The sequence below is a fragment of the Cervus canadensis genome, chromosome 12 (assembly GCF_019320065.1).
Source record: "Cervus canadensis isolate Bull #8, Minnesota chromosome 12, ASM1932006v1, whole genome shotgun sequence".
Lineage (NCBI taxonomy): Eukaryota > Metazoa > Chordata > Mammalia > Artiodactyla > Cervidae > Cervus > Cervus canadensis.
In genome coordinates this window covers 30,739,516-30,760,493 of record NC_057397.1, presented here as the reverse complement: position 1 = coordinate 30,760,493, position 20,978 = coordinate 30,739,516, and the positions used below count along the sequence as shown (strand labels likewise).

General features: G+C 39.7%; 1 protein-coding gene across 3 annotated transcripts in view; it reads right to left on the bottom strand.

Annotated features, from left to right (window-relative positions):
* Positions 1–20,978, bottom strand: part of PREX2 (phosphatidylinositol-3,4,5-trisphosphate dependent Rac exchange factor 2) — a 285,626-nt gene that overhangs the window by 174,903 nt on the left and 89,745 nt on the right. For all 3 annotated transcript variants that reach the window (XR_006272238.1, XM_043483105.1, XM_043483104.1), the window contains exons 7-11: positions 15,091–15,224; positions 12,616–12,719; positions 11,158–11,307; positions 7,291–7,435; positions 2,439–2,539 (exon numbers count right to left, since the gene is read on the bottom strand). Coding sequence is in view for 2 of the 3 variants with exons in the window: in XM_043483105.1 (XP_043339040.1) it covers positions 2,439–2,539; positions 7,291–7,435; positions 11,158–11,307; positions 12,616–12,719; positions 15,091–15,224 (634 nt within the window). In the remaining variant the exon portion in view is untranslated. The remainder of the gene's footprint in view (positions 1–2,438; positions 2,540–7,290; positions 7,436–11,157; positions 11,308–12,615; positions 12,720–15,090; positions 15,225–20,978) is intronic.

Sequence of the window (20,978 nt, the reverse complement as noted above, 5' to 3'; positions counted from 1 at the left end):
AATGCTAAATGGAGTTCTAATGGCATTAATGGACCAGGTACAAAATCATATACAACTTCCCAGTATTATACATTTGTTCAAAATATAGCCATTCATTTATTCACTCAGGAAATTATAATGAGGCATCTATATGTGCTGGGCATTGTGGGCATTCACTATATATTAACACACAAGACTCCTGTTCTCATGGTGCTTCTGTTTTGACTGAGGTCTAGAGTAGGGACAGGAGATAAAGAGAGAAATATTAAACAAAGAAATAAATGAAACAACATGACAATTTCAGAGAGTGATAAGGAGTCCATGAAGAAAATGTCAAAAATTTAAAAGTAGTTTTATTGAAATAATGGGGACTGGGTAGGACTCTAAAAGGCAGAGTGTCATGGAAGATAAGACACAATACAGTGGCATCTGACAATTCATTCACTGTTGCTTCTCCAGGACCTAGAAAGGTCCCTGACATTTGTTAGGGATTATCAAGCAATTGTTGATTGAGAATAGCAAGAGCAAAGATCCTACATGAAAAGTCGTCTTAGAGTGTTCAAAGAAGAGACAGAAGGTCAGGGTGGGCACCACATAAACAGTTAGGTATGGACAACTCAGGGAGGAAGTCAGGGGCTCTATCATGTAGAGCTATGTACAAGAGCCTTGGCAGGAGATTTAGATAAAAAGTCTGGACTTTTCTTTAAGTTTAATGGGAAGCCAGTAGATGACTGTAAGCAAGAGAGCACCTAGATCTTATAAATGTCTTAAAAGGTCTCTTCAGCTGTTTCCTGCAGAGTGTTCCACAGGGGTGGAGGACAAACACCCAAACAAGGACAAAGAAGGTGGTGAATGGGAAGAAGGTGCGGATCCTGGGACCGCAGCAGTCTGATCAGTGACCTGTCTGCTGGTAGGGCTCACAGGACTTAATGGTATGAGGAAGGAAAAGGAATGCTAGATGACTCCTGTCTGGGTAGATGGGGACATTACACTGGCAGCATCTACTGTGGTGGGGAAATTGGGAGGATCCAGTTTGTTTTCATCTCATTCTAATTTAGGGACAAAAACAAACATCAAAACTCTAGAGCCAAATATCCGTATTTAGTCCCAGTCCCTTGTCTTTTTCTCTTCTTGCACATTTTGCATGAGAAATTCCTCAAGCTTTTATTCTTAGTTCGATGATCATCGCTTTGTTGTTTTTTTATGTGTTTCTTATTGATGTGCTGAGAACCTGATGCTCTCTTGAAATGATTCACAAACATGACCTCACTCTCCCTCTGCCTCAAGTGTTATATCCACACGTTTTCAGCCTCCTGATGGACCCTCCCCTGCAGGGGCTTCGCACCCAATCCTTCATCTTCTTCTTCATCTGGTCCTCCTCTTTAATTAACTATCTCTGTCATCCAGACAGAAAGCACAGAAAATCTGATCTCACCCCTCACTCTTCATGGACTCCCCTGGCGGCTCAGATGGTAAAGAATCTGCCTGCAATGCGGGAGACCCAGGTTTGATACCTGGGTCGGGAAGATCCCCTGGAAAAGGAAATGCTAACCCACTCCAGTCTTCTTGCCTGGAGGAGCCCAATGGACAGAGGAGCCTGGCGGGCTACACTCCATGGAGTCGCAAAGAGGAGAACACAGCTGAGTGACCAATACTACCTCCCTCTGCATCTCCCAAGTCTAAAGAGGCATCACATATGCTCTCAGCTTCTAATGGACCCCTCTCATCATGCCCATGCACAGGGCCCTGGTCTTTTTTCTCCTGAGGAAGGAAGGATCCCTGCAGGCAGGATCTCCTTTAATCTCTAACTCTCTACTCCTCAGTTAGCTCCGAAACCAAGTTCTGGTCTCTCCTCTGTTTCCAGGTGCCCATCAGCTCCTCACTTCCTTCAGAAGCAGTCCTACACACATAGCCAGCAAGTTAAGAGCGGCTAAGTTAAGGTTGTGTCTTCCTTTCTCATCACAGCCCTCTCCCCAGTATATTCGTCTGTGAAAGGTATGGGCCTGCATTGTGACACTGTGCTGGTTCTGAAGAGGCCACCATGAACTTCCCGCTCCCCTGTCTGAGAGCTACTGCTTCTTCAGGGTGGAATGTCCTTCTGCCCTTGTCAGAGTTCCATTCACTCTACAATGCCCAGTGCTAAGGCCACCTCACTCACGAAGGATCACAAATAGTCTAGTTAGAACTCATCATTAAGGAACTTGTCTCAATCCTACATCATTTTTAATGGGAATTTAAGTCTTGCCTGTGTTGGAATTGTTCAAGTTAACAAATATATCAGCATAAGCCTATATTCCCTGAAACAATATTCTATACAGATGAGACACTCCAGGATGTTGGAAAAAAACATAAGCATCCTATAATGTGGAGAAGTATTATAAACTAAACCAATCAATGCAAAAAAGGCAAATGTAATTTGTGGAAAAATAAATTAAATAGGTGATTAATAAAATGATTACCATGATGAATGATTCCATTTTCCAATAATGCTTGTCCCAAGTGAACACCTTCCTCAGGCCTGTGAATCTCTCCAATTTCCAACAGCCATGACACAAATTCACTGCAACAGAAATCCAATGAAGAAGTTAAATCATTATGTTTTTCCCCAGGAAGTCTATCTGCACCATGTATTTATCAAGCAGCTATGAAAGGAGTTTCAAAATACAAAGGAATGCTTGCAGTGAATCTTACATACATTTTTAATATATGTAAGGTCGATATATATTCACATTGGACTCTATTCTAGGAAACTCATGTCCATACATTCAGACTTACCTAAACTCTATTTAATAATTATTCCACTTATCTAGACCTTTAGTAAACACAAAGGGAGAATTCTAGAGTATCTTTAACTATAGGTTATTACACATATAAAAGCAAATTTGGGACTAGAGAGATACAACAGATTTTAAAGATAACTAAACAGCAGAATTAGATAGAATAACAATGACTTAAAATAAGAGATAAATTGTCTTAAATGTAGCTTTTCAGGCACAGAGAACCAATAGGTTTTAAACTCCAAGAGGGCATACAAAATAATTCTATTATGCATGCCCTATATGACAGAATTCTAAAAAGCTTCTTCCACCCACCTCCCTCCCCCATCAAGAATTCCATCCCTTGGTTTGTCAATTAAGATCTAATCTAGGTAGTCCTGTGAATGGACTGGTATATGCAATTAAAATCCCAAGTCACTTGACCTTAAAATATGGAAACTAGCCCAGTGGGCCTGACTTGAGCAGCTGACCCCTTTGAAGCACAGAGTTTCCTCAGGCTGGTGGCACAAGAAGAAGTGAGAATAAGTAAAAGCACGGGAAAGATTCAATGTGCCACTGCTAGAAGGGGTCACATACCAAAGAATATAGACAACTTCCAATGGCCAGCATGGAAGTGGGAGCCTCATTCTTACAACCACAAAGGATGAAAGTTTGCCCACAACCTGAATGTGCTGGAAAATGAAGTCTTCCTCAAAGATTCAAGATAAAAGCCCAGCCCTGCCCTGCCAACACCTTGATTTTGCCTTTGTGAGACCCTGGGCACAGGACTTGCTCTAACTCACCTGGACTTCTGACCTACAGAAATACAAGCGAATACCTACCTGTGCATCATTTTAAGTGTCTAAGTATATGACAATTTGTTTTGCAGCAGCAGACAATCGTGTGTCTATTGTATGTGTTAGCCGCTCAGTCGTGTCCAACTCTATGCAACCCCGTCCACAGACAGGAGCCTGCCAGGCTCCTCTGTCCATCAGATTCTCTAAGCAATACTGGAGTCGGTTGTCATTCCAGGGGATCTTCCCAACGCAGGGATCGAACTTGGGTCTCCTGCATTGCAGGCAGACTCTTTTACCATTTGAGCCACCAAGGAAGCCCCCAATAGACAAATGTTACACACCAAAAGACACAGAAAAGTCTGACTACCTTGTTTTCAAATTTTAAAATGACTTGGAAAATTCATCGCTATATCTAAACTGCCATCCATAAGGAATCCTCCAACACAAAACCATCCATCAGAACTGTCTACCATGCACATCTGCTGTGGTTGGGAAAGGCCACTGAGAATTAACAGCTCACATCAGTTACTATTTCGGGAGAGGGTGGGGAGCCCCAGTGCTTTGTAACACTTAGGAGACCCTCACCTCAGTACTGATATTTTTTTAAAGGCCTGTGATATCATTAAGAGAACACAATACAGAGACATTTTACAATAAAATATTTTATCATGCTCATGTTTAAAAAGCTAATGCTTAAACGCTTATGTTAACTAATGAATATATTTCAGAACAATTTTACTTTTGCACAGAGGCCAAAGAAGCAAAGCGATGGAAAGTATCAGGAAATTACTTTTCCATTTATTTCAAAACTAAAAGTAACACATATGGTAAAGTCAAATAACCAAGGGATATGGAAATTTAAACATAAATGTCTGGTCCACAATGCACATTTTAAGGCAGAAGAAGCTATTAAAGGTCTTTGTATGCTTCTATTAAAGAAGTAACATCATGCACTTTGCAATAAGACAACCTGGATTCAAACACTGTTTCTGCCTCTACTAGCTGTGTGATGTTGTGTGAGTAAATTTAATTCTCTAAGTCTCAGTTTCTTTTTTTTTCTCAATGACATGGAATTAATAAGAATATCAACCCCATAGAGCTGCCTGGGATTAAAGGAGCTGACAAATGTCAGGAAGTTAACACTGTGCCTAGCACATGGTAAGTGATTATCCAATGTCAGCCATCCATAAGTGGGCTGAGATGGCTGGCACAGAGCTAAAATATAATTCCTCATTTTGATCTCAGCAGATTCCTGAATGTTTCCAAATAAAGTGAGGGGGAAAAAGCATATTTTAAGTAGTCCTATAAATTAGGAGTATGGGGGAAAAAAGAAAGGGTAGGGAAGAAAGTTAATGAGTGACTTTATTACGGAAACTAATCAAGTAATAGAAAGATCCCATCAACACATGGCAAAGGGATCATGATCCGGTCAGAAACATCTCACATTCAGGTCATGGTATGTTGTTATGGAAAAGGCTACAATTAACACAGCAAATGTTTACTGAGCCTCCACTACGTCACCAGGGTTCTGGGCAACGCTTTGCAGATTACTGCAACTAATGGGCACCATAGCCATAGGAGATGGTGTGGGTAAAGGCTTAATAGAACTCTCTGTCCTTCAGTAAGGACAAATTTGAGCCTGGGTGAGTCTCCCTAGAAACCTGATGAGGGTTGAGTGTCGTTGTATTACTAGGTGGCATTCTTACCTGGGAAACCTCACGTTCACAGGAGCCTGGGGGGCTACAGTCCATGGGGTCACAAAGAACCCAACACGGTTGAGCCACTAACATGTTGCTTGTGGTCAAAATGGTTTCTGATGGTTAAACTGCACACTCATAAACACCTGGTGAGAAGCCACAGCTTGAAGTGACTCGTCAAGAATGACTCTTGAAGTAAGGGGGTACGTATTATGGGAACCTTGGAGGTTATGCCTCAGAACATATGCCTCAGGTTTTCTCAGAACAACCTCTTCTGAGAAAGGGTGTCTTCTTTGCAACATGGGACTCTTAAGCCAAGGGGGGGGCTCACATCTGCTCTCTCCCTTCACCTGGGGGCACAGCCAACACCAGCAACTACAGCTTGCTGCTGTTGTGTGACCTGGTGTGAGGGCCACCCCCATTGAAGAGGGGACCCCCCTGCTCCCCGGCAAGCACAGGGTCTCCTGGCCTATATTCTTCTGATGATGTTGGTGTTGGCAATAGTCTATGGTGATTTTGTATGTTGGACTTTCCTGATGGCTCAAATGGTAAAGGATCTGCCTGGAATGCAGGAGACCCAAGTTCAATCCCCAGGTCAGGAAGATCCCCTGGAGAAGGGAATGGCAGCCCACTCCAGTCTGTATAGCTAAGAAGACATTCTGAAACATAATTAACACTGTTGTCATTGCACATAAAAATTAACAGTAAATTCTAAGCATTCTCATCACAAGGGAAAATTTTTTCTCTTTCTTTAATGTGTATCTAAATGAGATAACTAATGTTCACTAAACTAATTATGGTAAACCTTTTACAATGTATGTAAGTCAAATTATTATGCTGTGTATCTTAAACTGACACAATTATAGCTCAATAAAACTGGAAGAAAAGAAAAAAAAAAGAAGACATTTTGGTAAGTATCACAGGTAAGTAATACAATCATTTCTATTGTTATAGAGGAAAGAGAAATTTAACTCTTCCCCAGTCTCTCAACTGGGCTTTCCTAGTGGGGAAGAAACCACCTCCTAATGCAGGAGATTCGGGTTCTGTCCCTGGGTCAGAAGGATGCCCTGGAGAAGGAATGGCAACCCACTCCAGTATTCTTGCCTGGAGAATTCCATGGGCAGAGGAGCCTGTCAGGCTACCTTCCATGGAGTCACAAAAGAGCTGGACACTACTTAGTGACTGAAGAAAACAAATCTCTCAACTAGCCCGTGGCAGGATCAGATCTGAGTGGGGACTGGGTTTTGAACTACCTCTCCAGTCTACTTTTATAGCATTGACATTGTAAATTACTAGTTGTATGAACTTGGACATGTCAAACTCCCTGATCTCCTAGTTTCTTTACCTTTAAAAAAATAATAAAGGTTTTTAACTCTTAAGTATGTGTTTGAAGATTGGAAATAATGTACAGGAAGAAGTTGGCACAGAGCGTTTCCTAAGCAGAGCCACCTGAAGGCAGTTACCCTGCCCTCTGGCTTAACCCAGCAGGGATTCCCACCTACAGCCGAGTAGCATCTGCAGAACCAAAGGCACAAGCTTGATCTTCTCTGAGCTGAACCACCAAGTGACCTCCCTGCCTGCTCCTCTGTGCCTGGCCCCTCGCGTGACCCACTTTTTCAGACTCTTCATCAATGCCCTTTCATCCTGAGCCCAGCTGTCTAAGTTCTGAATTAATTGGGAGTTTAGACTGTGTGCCTTTCAGTCTAAGTGACTCTCAGGCCCTGCACTCATGTCCTTGCCAGACTCTGCCCTACAGGCAAACCCGCCTGCCTGCCTGCTGCTGCCTGATCCCAGCCTCTGCCATGCCCCTGAAACACAGTTTATCAGAAATTACTAAAGGCATGGATGAATGGATGGATGGATGCCTTCAGTTTTCTGGTCAGGGTTCCTGGCTCTATATCCACTCCCTCATCCCATTATGGCCTAGGAAATGTGGATAGTAAAGAAATATTCAAAAACATTTAGGAGAATATTTTTTTAGGAAAAAATGAATAATTAAAGGAAAGTTAACACATGAGATCATGAAAATATGAAAGAAACACACCCAGACAACAACCCTACCTTCCCAGAAAGCATTTAGGGAACGTAGTCAGTTTTCTTTTTCTGTCTTTGATCAGATTTCCTTGTTTGCACATCATTTTATAAAGTTTCTCACCCTGTTCAGAGATCATTACCCAGGTGTCTTGCTCCATTCCTAATTTTAAACCTGTCAAAAATGAAAACACAGGACAGGTCACTGAAAAAGTCCCTTCGTTTGTTCATGCATTCACAAAACAAACCATTCTTTGCATGTCTACCACGCGCTGGGATTTGTGGATACAAAGCTCGTGTGATAGGACTCTGGATGTCAAGAAGCTCACATGGTACTAGGAAGATAGTCAAGGTGAGATGCCTGCAGCCAAACGGCACCTCTGTGCAGACTGTGCCCCAGAGGCACACGGTTTGGCTGGTGGAGGAAGAGGAGCTGTATCTCAGACTCCATGGACCCCTTTAGTAGGACTCATGGTTATGCCCAGTTGCTCAGTCATGTCTGACTCTCTGCAACCCCATGGACTGTAGCCCACCAGCTCCTCTGTCCATGGGATTCTCCAGACAAGAATAATGGAGTGTGTTGCCATTTCCTTCTCCAGGGGATCTTTCCAACCCACGGATCCAACCCAGGTCTCTGATATATCCTGCACTGGCAGGCAGGTTCTTTACCACTAGCACCACCTAGGAAGCCCTTTGTAGGACGAGGTCAGCACAGCTAGACAGTGGCACTGGAGACAGCCTTAGAGGAAAACCTGTGCTGTGGGAGAGAAATGGTCACAGTACCTAACCACTATCTTAGGGAAGTTTCACGGATGGACCATGTTTGAATGCATGGATACGAACAGGATTTCCAGAGAGAGAACGTCTTCACAAAGGTCATCTGAAGGAAGAGGCACACAGCCCTGGGTTTCAGGTGACAGGACAGGAGGTGGATGGAGAGGTGGGCGGAGTCCTTGCTCACCAGCAGTCTCAGTGAATTTCGTGCCTTTGGAACTGGGGGAACATTTATGAATTTTAACCAGAGGGAGGGGGAAGGCAGGGAAGTGCAGCAAAGTTTTGATGCTTTGGAAACAAAGCTCAGAGGACAGTATAGGGAATAAACTGAAAGAAAGAGGGTTTAAAAAGAGAGAGACAATTAGGAGGGATCCACTAAAGTTCAGGCAAGTTCAAATCTCTGTAAACAATAGCAGGTTATCGGGAGAAGAGGATAAGTTGAGAAATACCTGGGAGGTGGTATTGTTAAGGCATAGCAATGGGTTAAATGTGGGTGTAGAGAGAAGAAATCAGGATGGCTTCTGACAGTTGATGGGAGAACTGAAGGGTGATGGGAAGGCATCTTGGGCAAAGGGTTTCAGGTACAGAGAAAACCAGCACTGAGTAGCTTGAGCTTGGATGTTCACATGAAGCCCAGGGGGCAACTGAGAAAGTGAGCATGGAGCTCCAGAGAGACAAGAAGACTGGGCATAAAGACAGAACCTGGCAGTGCAGAGCGGAAGTTAATCTGACAGGGACAGACAATGCAGGCCAGGAAATTTAGAGGCGACCACTGCCAAAGGTACAATTCTGGCCACACGGACAATCAATGGATGGGACTGATGAAGAAATGTGGCAGAAGAATTTCTTGAATTTTTTTTTTTTTTAGTCTTCTAACTACTAAACTTCTTATTAAAATTTTATTTACAATGGAGAAGTCATTAACATTTGCCAATAACAGTGAATAATCCATTAAGAATAGAATAAGCTGAGTTATAGAAGTTAAAAAGCAGAGTTAAGAATAATATAGGTAGAGTTATAGACTGCTTTGTTGTTTTCTTCCCTTTTTCAGGTCTTGGACGTATTTATATGTATAATCAGTTCAAAAAAAAAGCTAAGGTTCAACTTGATGAAAAACTGACTCTATCTTTTAAATGATTTGCTGTGTTCTTTGAATGGACTGTTAGATTCAACAAAACCCAAAGTGTCAGTTATACATTCATGATCTTTGTTTTAAAGTTTTTCTGTCTGGTTCTTCATCTAAGATCAATCAAGGAGTATTTTTAAATGTTTTAGAAATTCTTATAAATATGTATACTATGACTAATCTAATCAAGGTAGTAGAAATTTTTACATTCTTCAAGGGGAAATATCTAAAGATGGAAGGAAAAGCTCTTTATGTTCTAGAATTTTATCATTAATGAGATATTTTTTACCTAAGTCTCTGGGGAAAGGAATAAACACTGTCACATTTCTCATCAATTATTTGATAAAGAAAATAGTTAATTATGAAAACATTTCTAATTCTATTTCCTGGCTGAATTACAGAAATAGGAATACCTGCAGGTAAACTTCACACACTGAATATCACCAGACCAAATACTGTTTGCAAATCTTGACAAAAATATGAAGCAAATTTGAGCTAGACCTCCCCATGTGAACAATTTCCTTACGGAGTTACATGACATTGATTCAATGACACTGTAACAACACTTAAAAGTTAATATGCATGCAAAATGCCTTATTTTATAATTAGGATACTAAAATATTTGACCAAGGAACTTTAAGTGTACTGTTAAAGACAGGGGGACAATTGGTGTAGGGCTCCAAATACTGAATTATATTATTAAAGCATGTTTCTTAAAGCAAAACTCTATAATGATTCTTTAGAAATGAGCAAGAATAAAGTGTGACCATATATTAATCCATATATGTGGAATCTAGAAAAACAGTATAGATGATCTTGTTTGCAAAGCAGAAAGAGAGACACAGATGTAGGGAACAGACATATGGATATCAAAGGGGAAAGGTGGAGGAGGGATGAACTGGAGATTGGGATTGACGTATATCCACTATTGATATGATGTATAAAATATATAACTAATGAGAACCTACTGAATAGCTCAGGGAACTCTACTCAGTGCTCTGCGGTGACCTACAGGGGAAGGAAATCCAAAACTGAATGGATATCCAAATAGTAGAGCTGATTCACTTTGTTGTACAGAAGAAACGAGCACAACATTCTAAAGCTACTCCAGTAAAAATTTTTAAAAAGTAATAAAGTACAAAGAAAACTGAACAAATTTTAAATCAAGTAAAACTATTTGCTGTAAAGTGAATGTCTGTATGCCCCCAAATGGTGTCCCCAGTAACTGAGCAGGTAAAGAATCCTCCTGCAATGCAGGAGACAGAGGAGACACAGGTTCAATCCCTGGGATCCCCTGAAGGAGGAAATGGCAACCCATTCCACTATTCTTGCCTGAAAAATTCCATGGAGAGAGGAGCCTGGTGGGCTACAGTCCAAAGGGTCACAAAGAGTCAGACATGACTGAACAACTAAGCACACATGCCCCCAAAATTCATATGCTGAAACCTAGTTCCCAATGTAATGGCTTTAGGAGGTTGACCTTTGGGGTAATTAGTTCATGAGGGTGGAGTCTTCATGAAAGAGATTAGTGCCCTTATTAAGGAGATCTAAGAGAACTCTTTCATGCCTTCTGCTAGGTGAGGACACAGAGAAAATGGTCATCTATGAACCAGGAAACAGCCCTCATCATATACTGAGTCTTGGTCTTCCCAGCCTTCAGAACTGTGAGAAATAAACTTCTGTTGTTCATAAGCCACCCAGTGTAGGGTTTTCTGTTACAGCAGTCTCAATAGAATGAAGACACTGTTTAAAACACACTGCTAGCCACAGTCTAATTATTTTGCTAACTATGTAAGGTTTTCTTTTACTTGATTTCAGTAACAACATTGGAAATATTCAAAAAGTATTTTAGCATGGGCTAACATCACCTAGGTAAAGTAAGTGAATGTCAAACACCATCTACTTCCTCATAACGTTTCCTCATAACTCCCATTTTCTGCTTTCTTGTTAAATTTGAATCTTCACAAAGTATTATAATGCTCAATCCATATACACACCTTTCCGCCGTTCTCGTTCTTTCAAAATAGCTTCAAACCATTCACGTTTCTCTTCAGGTGTTTTTGCCATACACACAAACCATTTATTTTTGGCTGTGTTATGTATCTTCCATCCATTAACAACAATGTGTCCACTGCTATGGAAGTCAGCTGAAAATTAATAGGTAAAGTGAAAGAACAAATGTAATATATACTAGAGCAACACAACCATTCATATCAAAAAAGCTCCAAAACCACTGAATTCTTCAAAATATCTTTATCCATGTGTATTGAAGAACATAAAATTTTTAAAAATAAAGAAACTTTTATATATTAAATGCAGTCAGACCTAAAAAATGGAACATCCCTAATTCACAACATTAACACTTGAACTTTAAAAAAAATCTATTCAGTTTTAGGGGACTCCTGGTACCTCAGATGGTAAAGAATCTGCATGCAATGTGGGAGACTCAGGTTCAATCCCTGGGTCAGCAAGGGATTGACAATATATGGGGTTGCAAAGAGTCGAACACAATTGAGTGACTAACATTTCATGTCATTTTTCTTTTCATTCACTTTTAATGAACAGTTTAAGAATTTCCATCTTATTCAATTCAAATCTGACTACTGTACTGCAACCTATGGTTTGCCCAACACTGCACTACAGACCACATTTTCTAGAAGTCAAACATTCTTGGCCTCAGGCCAACTACACAAATAAACTAGTTGTCAGGAAAGAATACAAAGGATTTGGCACTACTTTTTGAATGGTTTTCCAAGCCTGTACCGGTTCAATGCTTTCCTATGACAGCTCCTAAGCTGGATGTTTTAATAGCATCATGATCAAACTACAATATACATTATGGACACAACTACTAGTTTATGACACTCCCAGCTACTTTTGTATCTCTGTGTTTAATGTTAGTGTTTAACATGGTTTGGTCTTCCCTCATGGCTGAGCGGTAAAGAATTCACCTGCCAATGCAGGAGACACGGTTCAATCTCTGGGTCTCAGTATTCTTGCCTGGGAAATCTCACGGACAGAGCCTGTCAGGCTACAGTCCATGGGGTCACGCGAGTCAGACATGACTTAGCAAAAGATGGAAGGCAAAAGGAGAAAGGAGCAGCAGAGGATGATGTGGTTAGATAGCATCACTGACTCAACAGACATGAATTTGAGCTAACTCCAGGAGATAGTGGAAGACAGAGGAGCTTGGCATGCTTGCAGTCCATGGGATCACAAAGAGTCAGACACAACTTAGCAACTGAACAACAACAAACTAACACGGTTCAGGTGAAGATAATTTTCCGTTTTAAAAGAGTCCTCCTTTCTCTTATCTTCCCTCCCTCCTCCAACAGTTCTGCCTAACAAAGTATTTCTAAGCTCAAATTCACTGCAGACGAATTATTTGAGTGAAAAGTCTATCTTATAAAGGAGTTTATTATTGCCATTCCATTTTAAATTTACCAATCATTTACCTGTGCCATCATCCACATTCTCCACTTCCATCACCTCTGTATTGATCCGGCCACGAAAAAGGTACCGATGTCCATCAGTAGATGCTTTGCTATTTTTCAACCGTCTTAACAACAACAGAAGAAAATCACACACACAAAAAACGTGGTTACTAAACTTAAGGCAAAACCTTGTTAAAGCAAGATAATTTAAGCCATTCTTGGAAAAAGAGATGCTAGTTCCGTCAACAATATCAAACGTTAAGCTCTTGGTGTTTTTTAACTTGTGTCCTGGCATTCATAGCAGCTCAGGTTGCTCTATAAGATGGTGCTAGACACTGAAGCCCTGAGCCAAGGACAACACACAGGCGGGAGGCTGAATACATGCTTTTGCTCAGTACATGACATCAAAGATCCCCAATCACACTCTGACAGACACTCTAAGTTGGTTATTCACAATTTCACTTCATTTCTCAATTTTCAGTAACTAGCTGGTAATTTTTTCTCAATCTCTGATAAAATTCAGTTAATACTTATGATCCTCTTCAAAGAGACTTGGACTGTGCTCGAGGTTATTAAGCATTAACTAGCTCTAAAATATTTTTCCCATATTGTTGTAATATGATAACTATACACTTGAAGAGTAAGTCTCTCAAATACAGCTATAATCCTTCATAAGGATCCTATTTATTTATAAAATAGCCCAAAACATTTCAAAATTTTGTGTATAGTACACTAGTACCAGCCTTTGCTCTTAACAACTGAGCAACACAAACTTAAAAAAAAAAAATTCAGGTTCAGATGAGCATTTGAAATAATGAATTAGGCAGTTATGGATATATTTATACTTGAATCACTCAACACTCAGGGGAGATTGCTTTTAAAATATATTAAAGAGGAAAGATTTTAAGAAATAATTCAAGAAGATTAAGCAACATTTAGTCATCCAAGAAACTTCAATTGATCTGAACTATTTGACTTGCTGACAAAAGTCTGCTAACAACTGAATATACTAAAATTATTAATATATATTTCATAATATATACTTAAATTATTAATGTATGGTGTTACATATACACACTAAGCAAAAGTTAAGTTGTCAAGTGCATTAATGCAGAGCTCTCTCCCCTCTCCTCCTCTGCATTTATATGTGTTTGGTCCACATTATATATACATTAAGGCTATTTGCCAAGCAGCAGTATTTTGATTTTATAAAACTTTCCCTATCATTTAATTTATTTAACAGTTACAGCCATGAGACCATGAATGGTAACATCATTTGTACAGTAAATTTTGCAAAAGCTTTGACCTTGAGGGCAGTCATATATATAAGGATGAGAACAACTCTAATAAAAAAAGATCTCGTTCTCAAACAGATGTCTTTAATAATCAAACCTAGATGGATGTGTTAATTTAGTGGGAGAATCCTTTCACAATGTGTATTATATTAAATCATTACATTGTACACTTTAAATATCTTATAACTTTGTCAATAATACCTGGCTAAAGTTGGGAGAAAAAATAATTGCACCTAAACAACTTGAATCACCTTATGATTTTTTTATTCATCCCTTTATCTTAAAAGTGTTCCACTTTTATTTTTTGTCATCTTTCATGAGGCACACACATTTTATCATAATCTGCAATAAAGGTGGGCTTTGAATTAGAATTAAATGGGTCCAAAATTCATTTCTGTAACTATTATGTATGGGAAAGTTACTTAACCTCTCTGTGACTCAATATCCTTCTCCACAAAATGATGATAGTGAAAATATCTATTTTATAAATTTATCGGGAATATTATATAATTAATTCATGTGATTCTTTAAGATTATGCCTGCAGAGAATAAGCATTTTTTAAAAATTTTTCTTAGAGTACAGTGGTTTTACAATGTTGTGTTAGTTTCTACTATACAACAAAGTGTGTCAATTAAATGTACACATATATCCCCTCATCTTGGATTTCCTTCCCATTTAGGTCACCACAGAGCATTGAGTAAAGTTCCCCATGCTAAACAGTCAGTTTCATTAGTTATCTATTTTATACATAGTATCAATACTGTATATATGTCAATTCCAATTTCCCAATTCATCCCACCACCCCTTTCCCTTCTTGGTGTCCATATGACCTTACAATTTTTAAAGAGCTTCATACAGGTAGAATTAACAGCCTCTTCTAGATTTTCCTGAAACCCATGTCTACTAATCCCAATCTTGCTGCTAGACACAAAAACTGAGATGAGCATACTACAAGAAATAAATAGGTTCATTTTCACAGGTGGTAAAAAGGAATTTTTTGAAAAGCTCGTTAAGATAGAGAGACAATAATTTAATTATTTCCTGGCTCTAATCCTAACATGTTCTCTTTCTTAAAGTAGCAAGGAGAAGGGGCTGAGAATTCATGGAAGTTTACTGATGAGGTCATGGAAGCACAGAGAAAAAGCTGAATCTGTGAAGTGGATAAACTGTTTTTAAAGTATTCCCTGTCTATGTTCTTACCTGTGTTTTCTTTTGCAATACACCAAAAGATTATCAAAAAGAAAAAATACCCGCTCTTGAATATTTCCAGAAGAAATTTTCAGTAAGACTCCACACATTAGCATTTCTGTACAGGTATCAGTAATGTTGGACCCCTAAATCAGGAAAAATGGAGAAAACAATGTCTGATTACTTAACAGAAACTTTCACGTACTAAGTCTTTTTCCTCCTGTTTTTATTTCAAGATGCAATATACAAACAGGATAAAAGTTCAAATAGTTTAAGCTTAGGTATCCTTCCCACCCAGTCTCCTCCAGGTGAGTATAAGTAAGTAGAGCTCCTCTTAAGAGATTCCATGTCTTCTTTAGTTATTTTACATATGTGTGCATACACAGCATATATAATGAATGTTATTTTTGTTCTCTAAAAAGGAGATGATTTCAAACTCATTCATGACATGAATGTTCCTAATATTCATTTTCCTCCTCCTCCTCTCTTTCCTTGGTCTGGGAAAAAAGCTCCATGAACTTGTATGTGTAATTGGCAAAGTACGTGTAATTGCCAATTTTTAGCAGGTCTCAATTTATATAAAATTGTTCCTCCATATCCAGGGGGAATGGTTCCAAGACCCCCAAAGATACCAAAATCTGAGGATACTCAAGAGACGTAAATAAAATGGCGTAGTATTTGCATATAATCTACACACAATCCCTGTACATTTTAATGTCAAGATTACATCTAAGATCTAATACAATGTAAAGTGGAAGTGTTAGTCACTCAGTCAGGTCAGACTCTTTGCAACCCTGCGGACTGGAGCCCACCAGGTTCCTTTGTCCATGGATTCTCCAGACAAGAATACTGGAGTGGACAGCCATTCCCTTTTCTAGGGGATCTTCCCCATCCAGGGGTTGAATCCAAGTCTCCTGCACTGCAGGCAGATCCTTTACCATCTGAGCCACTGGGGGAGCCAATACAATGGAAATGTTACATCAGTTCAGTTCAGTTCAGTTCAGTTCAGTTGCTCAGTCGTGTCTGACTCTGCGACCCCATGGACCGCAGCAGCCAGCAGCCAGGCCTCCCTGTCCATCACCAACTCCCAGAGTTTACTCAAGCTCATGTCTATTGAGTCGGTGATGCCATCCAACCATCTCATCCTCTGTTGTCCCCTTCTCCTCCTGCCTTCAATCTTTCCCAGCATCAGGGTCTTTACAAATGAGTCAGCTCTTCTCATCAGGTGGCCAAAATGTCACGTAAATAGTCATAGATACAATGTAAATACTATCTAATAGTTGCTGGTGCAAGTTTTGTTTTATGAAACTTTCTGTAATTTTTTTTTCCCCAAATAGTTTCAATCTGAAGTTGGCTGAAACTCTGGATGCAGAACCCGGAATACAGAAGGCCAACTGTCTCCACTTCTAGGATGGAGAGGAAGATAAAAGAAGAAATAAAAGGGAAAAAAAATCTATTTAAAGAGAGCAACCTTCCATAAAACCTTTCACCACAGTTATTAAAAGATGCACTGGCACGCTCATTCATTGAATAAACCCTTACGGAGTGCCCGTGAAGGTCATATGATCAGCAACAAAACTGATTCTTAACACAAGTGCTAATCATGGGAGGTTGAGAGGAGGAAGAACAACAGAGCAGCCTGGGCCCCTGAACCATCAACAAAGGGAAACCGCCCACTGGGAGAACCCACACACGAGTTGTCATGTGAACTGACCAGAAATGTCTATTTTGAGCCATTGGGCTTCCCCAGTGTCTCAGTAATAAAGAATCTGCCTGTGATGTAGGAGCCACAGCAGACACTGGTCCAATCCCTGGGTTAGGAAGATCCCCTGGTGCAGGACATGGCAACTCACTCCAGTATTACTGCCTGGAGAACGCCATGGACAGAGGAACCTAGTGGGCTAGAGTCCAAGAGGTCACAAAGAGTTGGACATGACTGAAGCGACTTAGCAGGTCATAAGTGTTGTTTCTACAAACTAAACTAGCATGACTAACTTGCTGAGTTGGAACAAAAAAAATGGGGAACTTTTCAGTAGAGCTCTGTTAAGTGTGCTCTCTAAGAATACTTCTGTTTTAAATATGTCTGGTCTTTTCTGATATTTAAAACTGAGAACATCAATACTAATTTCATATTTTCATACTAACAATGAATATTTTTCTGATTAATATTAAAAATTTAAATTAAAATAACTCTATAATAACAAACTTCCCAAAGGAGAAGTTAATTAAGACATTGTCACTGTGCTAATCTGGGTATCTATATGACAAACACATTTTACATTTGAAATACTTCCCTCTCTCCCTTCATCATAAGGGTAGAAATGGATAGAAATGGAGATCTGTCAAACATTCACACAATTTCATATATTTTGCCATGTGATAATTAAGCAAAAACTGTCATCAAATGTAAACATCAATCTCAAGTGCAGTAGCAATGACTTCTAATTTATAGCGAATACATTTCTCCCTTAGAAAAAAAATTAGAATGGCATTTAAAATGTAAAAAAGGAAACATCACATTGATTCTTACTCAAGGGACCTAAATAACATTATGAAAATTGGCTTGATCAATAGCAATTTTATAAAAGGTACAAAACACTTCACTTTAGATTATTCCATACAATAGTCCATAAGTGCCAAGGCAGGAAGATAATTTGTTACATTATTAAAGGGTTACTGAAGTATTATACTAATTTGCATATTAACCAGTCTTCCAAATGAATGAAATACTAACAATACATTTTCTGACTTGTTTGTGGTGATTATCTTCATTAATAAATATAAGGAAAATTTAATGTGAATTTGAGCTAACTATAATGGCTAGAGGCCATTTATTCCATCCTCTTACACAGCCTCAGGGGAGATATCATCCAAGCACTGAAGAATTCATGGGACCAATGTGCAAAATAGAAAATGGATCTATTACTTGTGATGGTAACTGAGATACACGCTGAATAGTCCCACGAGTAAGGCCAACACAATCTCTCTTTGTAAACATAACTTATTTGGAAAGCCAAACATAATCAGAAAGGATCTCAGTGAGCTGAATTTCAGGGGAGTTTGTAAGCACTGGGCTGAAATGTGTTGAAAGTGAAAGGGTTAGTTATTCAAACGAGTCTGACTCTCTGCGACCCCATGGACTCTAGCCCGCGAGGCTCCTCCTTCCATGGGATTCTCCAGGCAAGAATACTGGAATAGGTTGCTTCCTACTCCAGGGGATCTTCCTGATCCAGGGACTGAGCCCATGAATCTTGTGTCTCCTGCATTGGCAGGTGGATTCTTTACCACTGGCGCCATCTGGGAATCTCCCTTCATCATGAAAGGTCCACCAAAATCTGAACATAGCTAAGATGTTCCTTCTGCCTTCTGGGTTTTGTTATACCATTGCTTTTTGATGATATGAATTGACTTCAGAAACCTGGAAGATCCTATTTCTCCTCTGGACCTTCTCCAGCTTCTCAGGGTTTCCCATAACATGAACACCTCCAAAACTGAATACAACTATTTGGATTGAGCTGGCAAATGAAGAATATAGGAGTGATATTATTATTTCTCCAGTCTCCTACAACACATTCCCTGGTGGCTTAGACGGTAAAGAATCCTCCTGCATTGCAGGAGAGCTGAGTACGATCCCTGGGTTGGGAAGATCTCCTGGAGGAGGGCATGGCAACCCATTCCAGTATTCTTGCCTGGAGAATCCCCATGGACAAAGGAGCCTAGCAGGCTACAGTCCTTGGGGAAGCAGAGTTGGACATGACTGAGCAACTAAACACAAGATTTTATTAGCACATTTATGGTAACCCCATGTTACATCTGATTCAAAATTCCCCTAGGTCTTTCTCCTCTACCCTATACTTGAATATTTTGACTTTTCAATTCAGTTAATCCAGACTGACATCATAACAAACTCTCAAACCTCTCACTAATACACATTATATTGAAGGCATCACCACAAATTCCCATCAGCTCCCGATCAAAAATCAGAATAAGATGAATTGACCTCTTCGAAGTCAACACTTCTTTCCACAAGTGACTCAAAGCATCTGCTTAATTATCAATTAATGAAATTGTATGGGGGTAAGGACATCAAACCCAACCACCCACAGTTTCTAGAATTCCTGTTATGCTTCATAGAGTATCTTACAATATACGCATATTACCAAAAGAGACAAAGTTTATCTCACAATATATACATAATGCACATTTTACTAAATCCTATTGAGACAGTTTTATTACTGAGGTGATATGTCTTTAATATTTAACAACAGAATTTAGGAATTAGTTTTGGTATTACCTTTCCTACCTTCTACCATGGTAACCTCCTATCATCACATGAAATATTTTCATGAATAATTTCATGAATCCTAGGAAAACCTTTATGCACTTAAAGGAATCTGTGTCAAAACATACAGATTTGTCTAAAAACCTCATTCTAAAAGAATGTCTTCTCCTTATACCAGATTCATCTTTTAGATAGGAAAAAAAGGCCACTGTGCCTTTGACTTACTATGATTTAATCTGTGTATTATCTCCATGACAATGGTGGATAAAAATCATTAAAAATTCTTGAAACACAGATATATAGAGTATTATAAATACTGAAGAAAATTTGGCCAAGTGTAGATATACTCTTGTGTAATCACAATATTCCTCTCACTTCAAATTCATCTGATCTGCAAGCAGACACTTAATAAATGTCTGTTTTTGACTAATGTTGTGTCATATTTTCCTCTCACTTAAATAATATAATCTACCTTTCTCTGTAGCAGAAAAAAACAAAAACTCACAGCTTTATCTTTAAAATGAATGAGGTTTATGATATTTTGAAAATGATGTGCAATTTCTTTTTCATTATCTAGAAATGGCAAGAGAGATGCTAGGGTTAGGGATAAAGAAGCCAAGCTACAAAAATGATATAGGATATGGTTAAAAGCATCAGCTTGCCAGGAAACACTCAACAGCCCTAGAGTCCATCAAAATGAGAATGTCAAACAAATGAGCTAGAAAACAACAAGTGTGGAAGCAATAAAACAAGCGAGGCAGATCGTCGGAAAAGAGCAAAGCGTCTAGGACAATGGTGCTCAAATCTCAGAGTTAAGAAGACACACCTGATGGGACTGTTAACATTTCTAGGTTCCCTGGCACTATCCCCAGAGATGGAAACTGAGTACATCTTGGGTAAGTCCTGGACCATTCAGTATATTCTGATGCATTGTGGTGTTCCGTCAACACTTGAAGTAACACTGCTTTGGAAGCCTGAGCTCAGGCACTCAAGTGCATAGAACAGCAACTCTGTTGACATGGGGATGAGGTGTGCATGGGGCCTGCTCTATGAGACCTCTAGGTGAGCAGTAGTCCCAACTGCTTCCCAGAGCCCAGGACAGAAAAGGAGTTTATCATATGTTCCATGGTCACAGTTACACCTATGTTACAGTCCATCATCACTGAATATTTATTTAAATATGCATAATGTTATTTTGGGGCTTCCCTCATAGCTCACTCGGTAAAGAAGCTACCTGTAATGCAGGAGACCCCAGTTTGATCCCTGGGTTGGGAAGATCCCCTGGAGAAGGAACTAGAAACCCACTCCAGTATTCTTGCCTGGAGAATCCCATGGACAGAGAAGCCTGGCAGGCCACCGTCTATGGGGTCGCAAGAGTCGGACATGACAGTGACTAAACCACCACCAATGTTATTTTGGGCTTCCCGTGTGGCGCTAGTGGTAAAGAACCTGCCGGCCAATACAGGAGACATAAGAGATGTGGGTTTGATCCCTGGATAGGGAATATCCCCCTGGAGGAGGTCATGGCAACCCACTCCAGTATTCTTGCCTGGAGAATCCCATGGACAGAGGAGCCTCATGGGCTACAGCCCATGGGGTCCAAAGAGTCAGACACGAC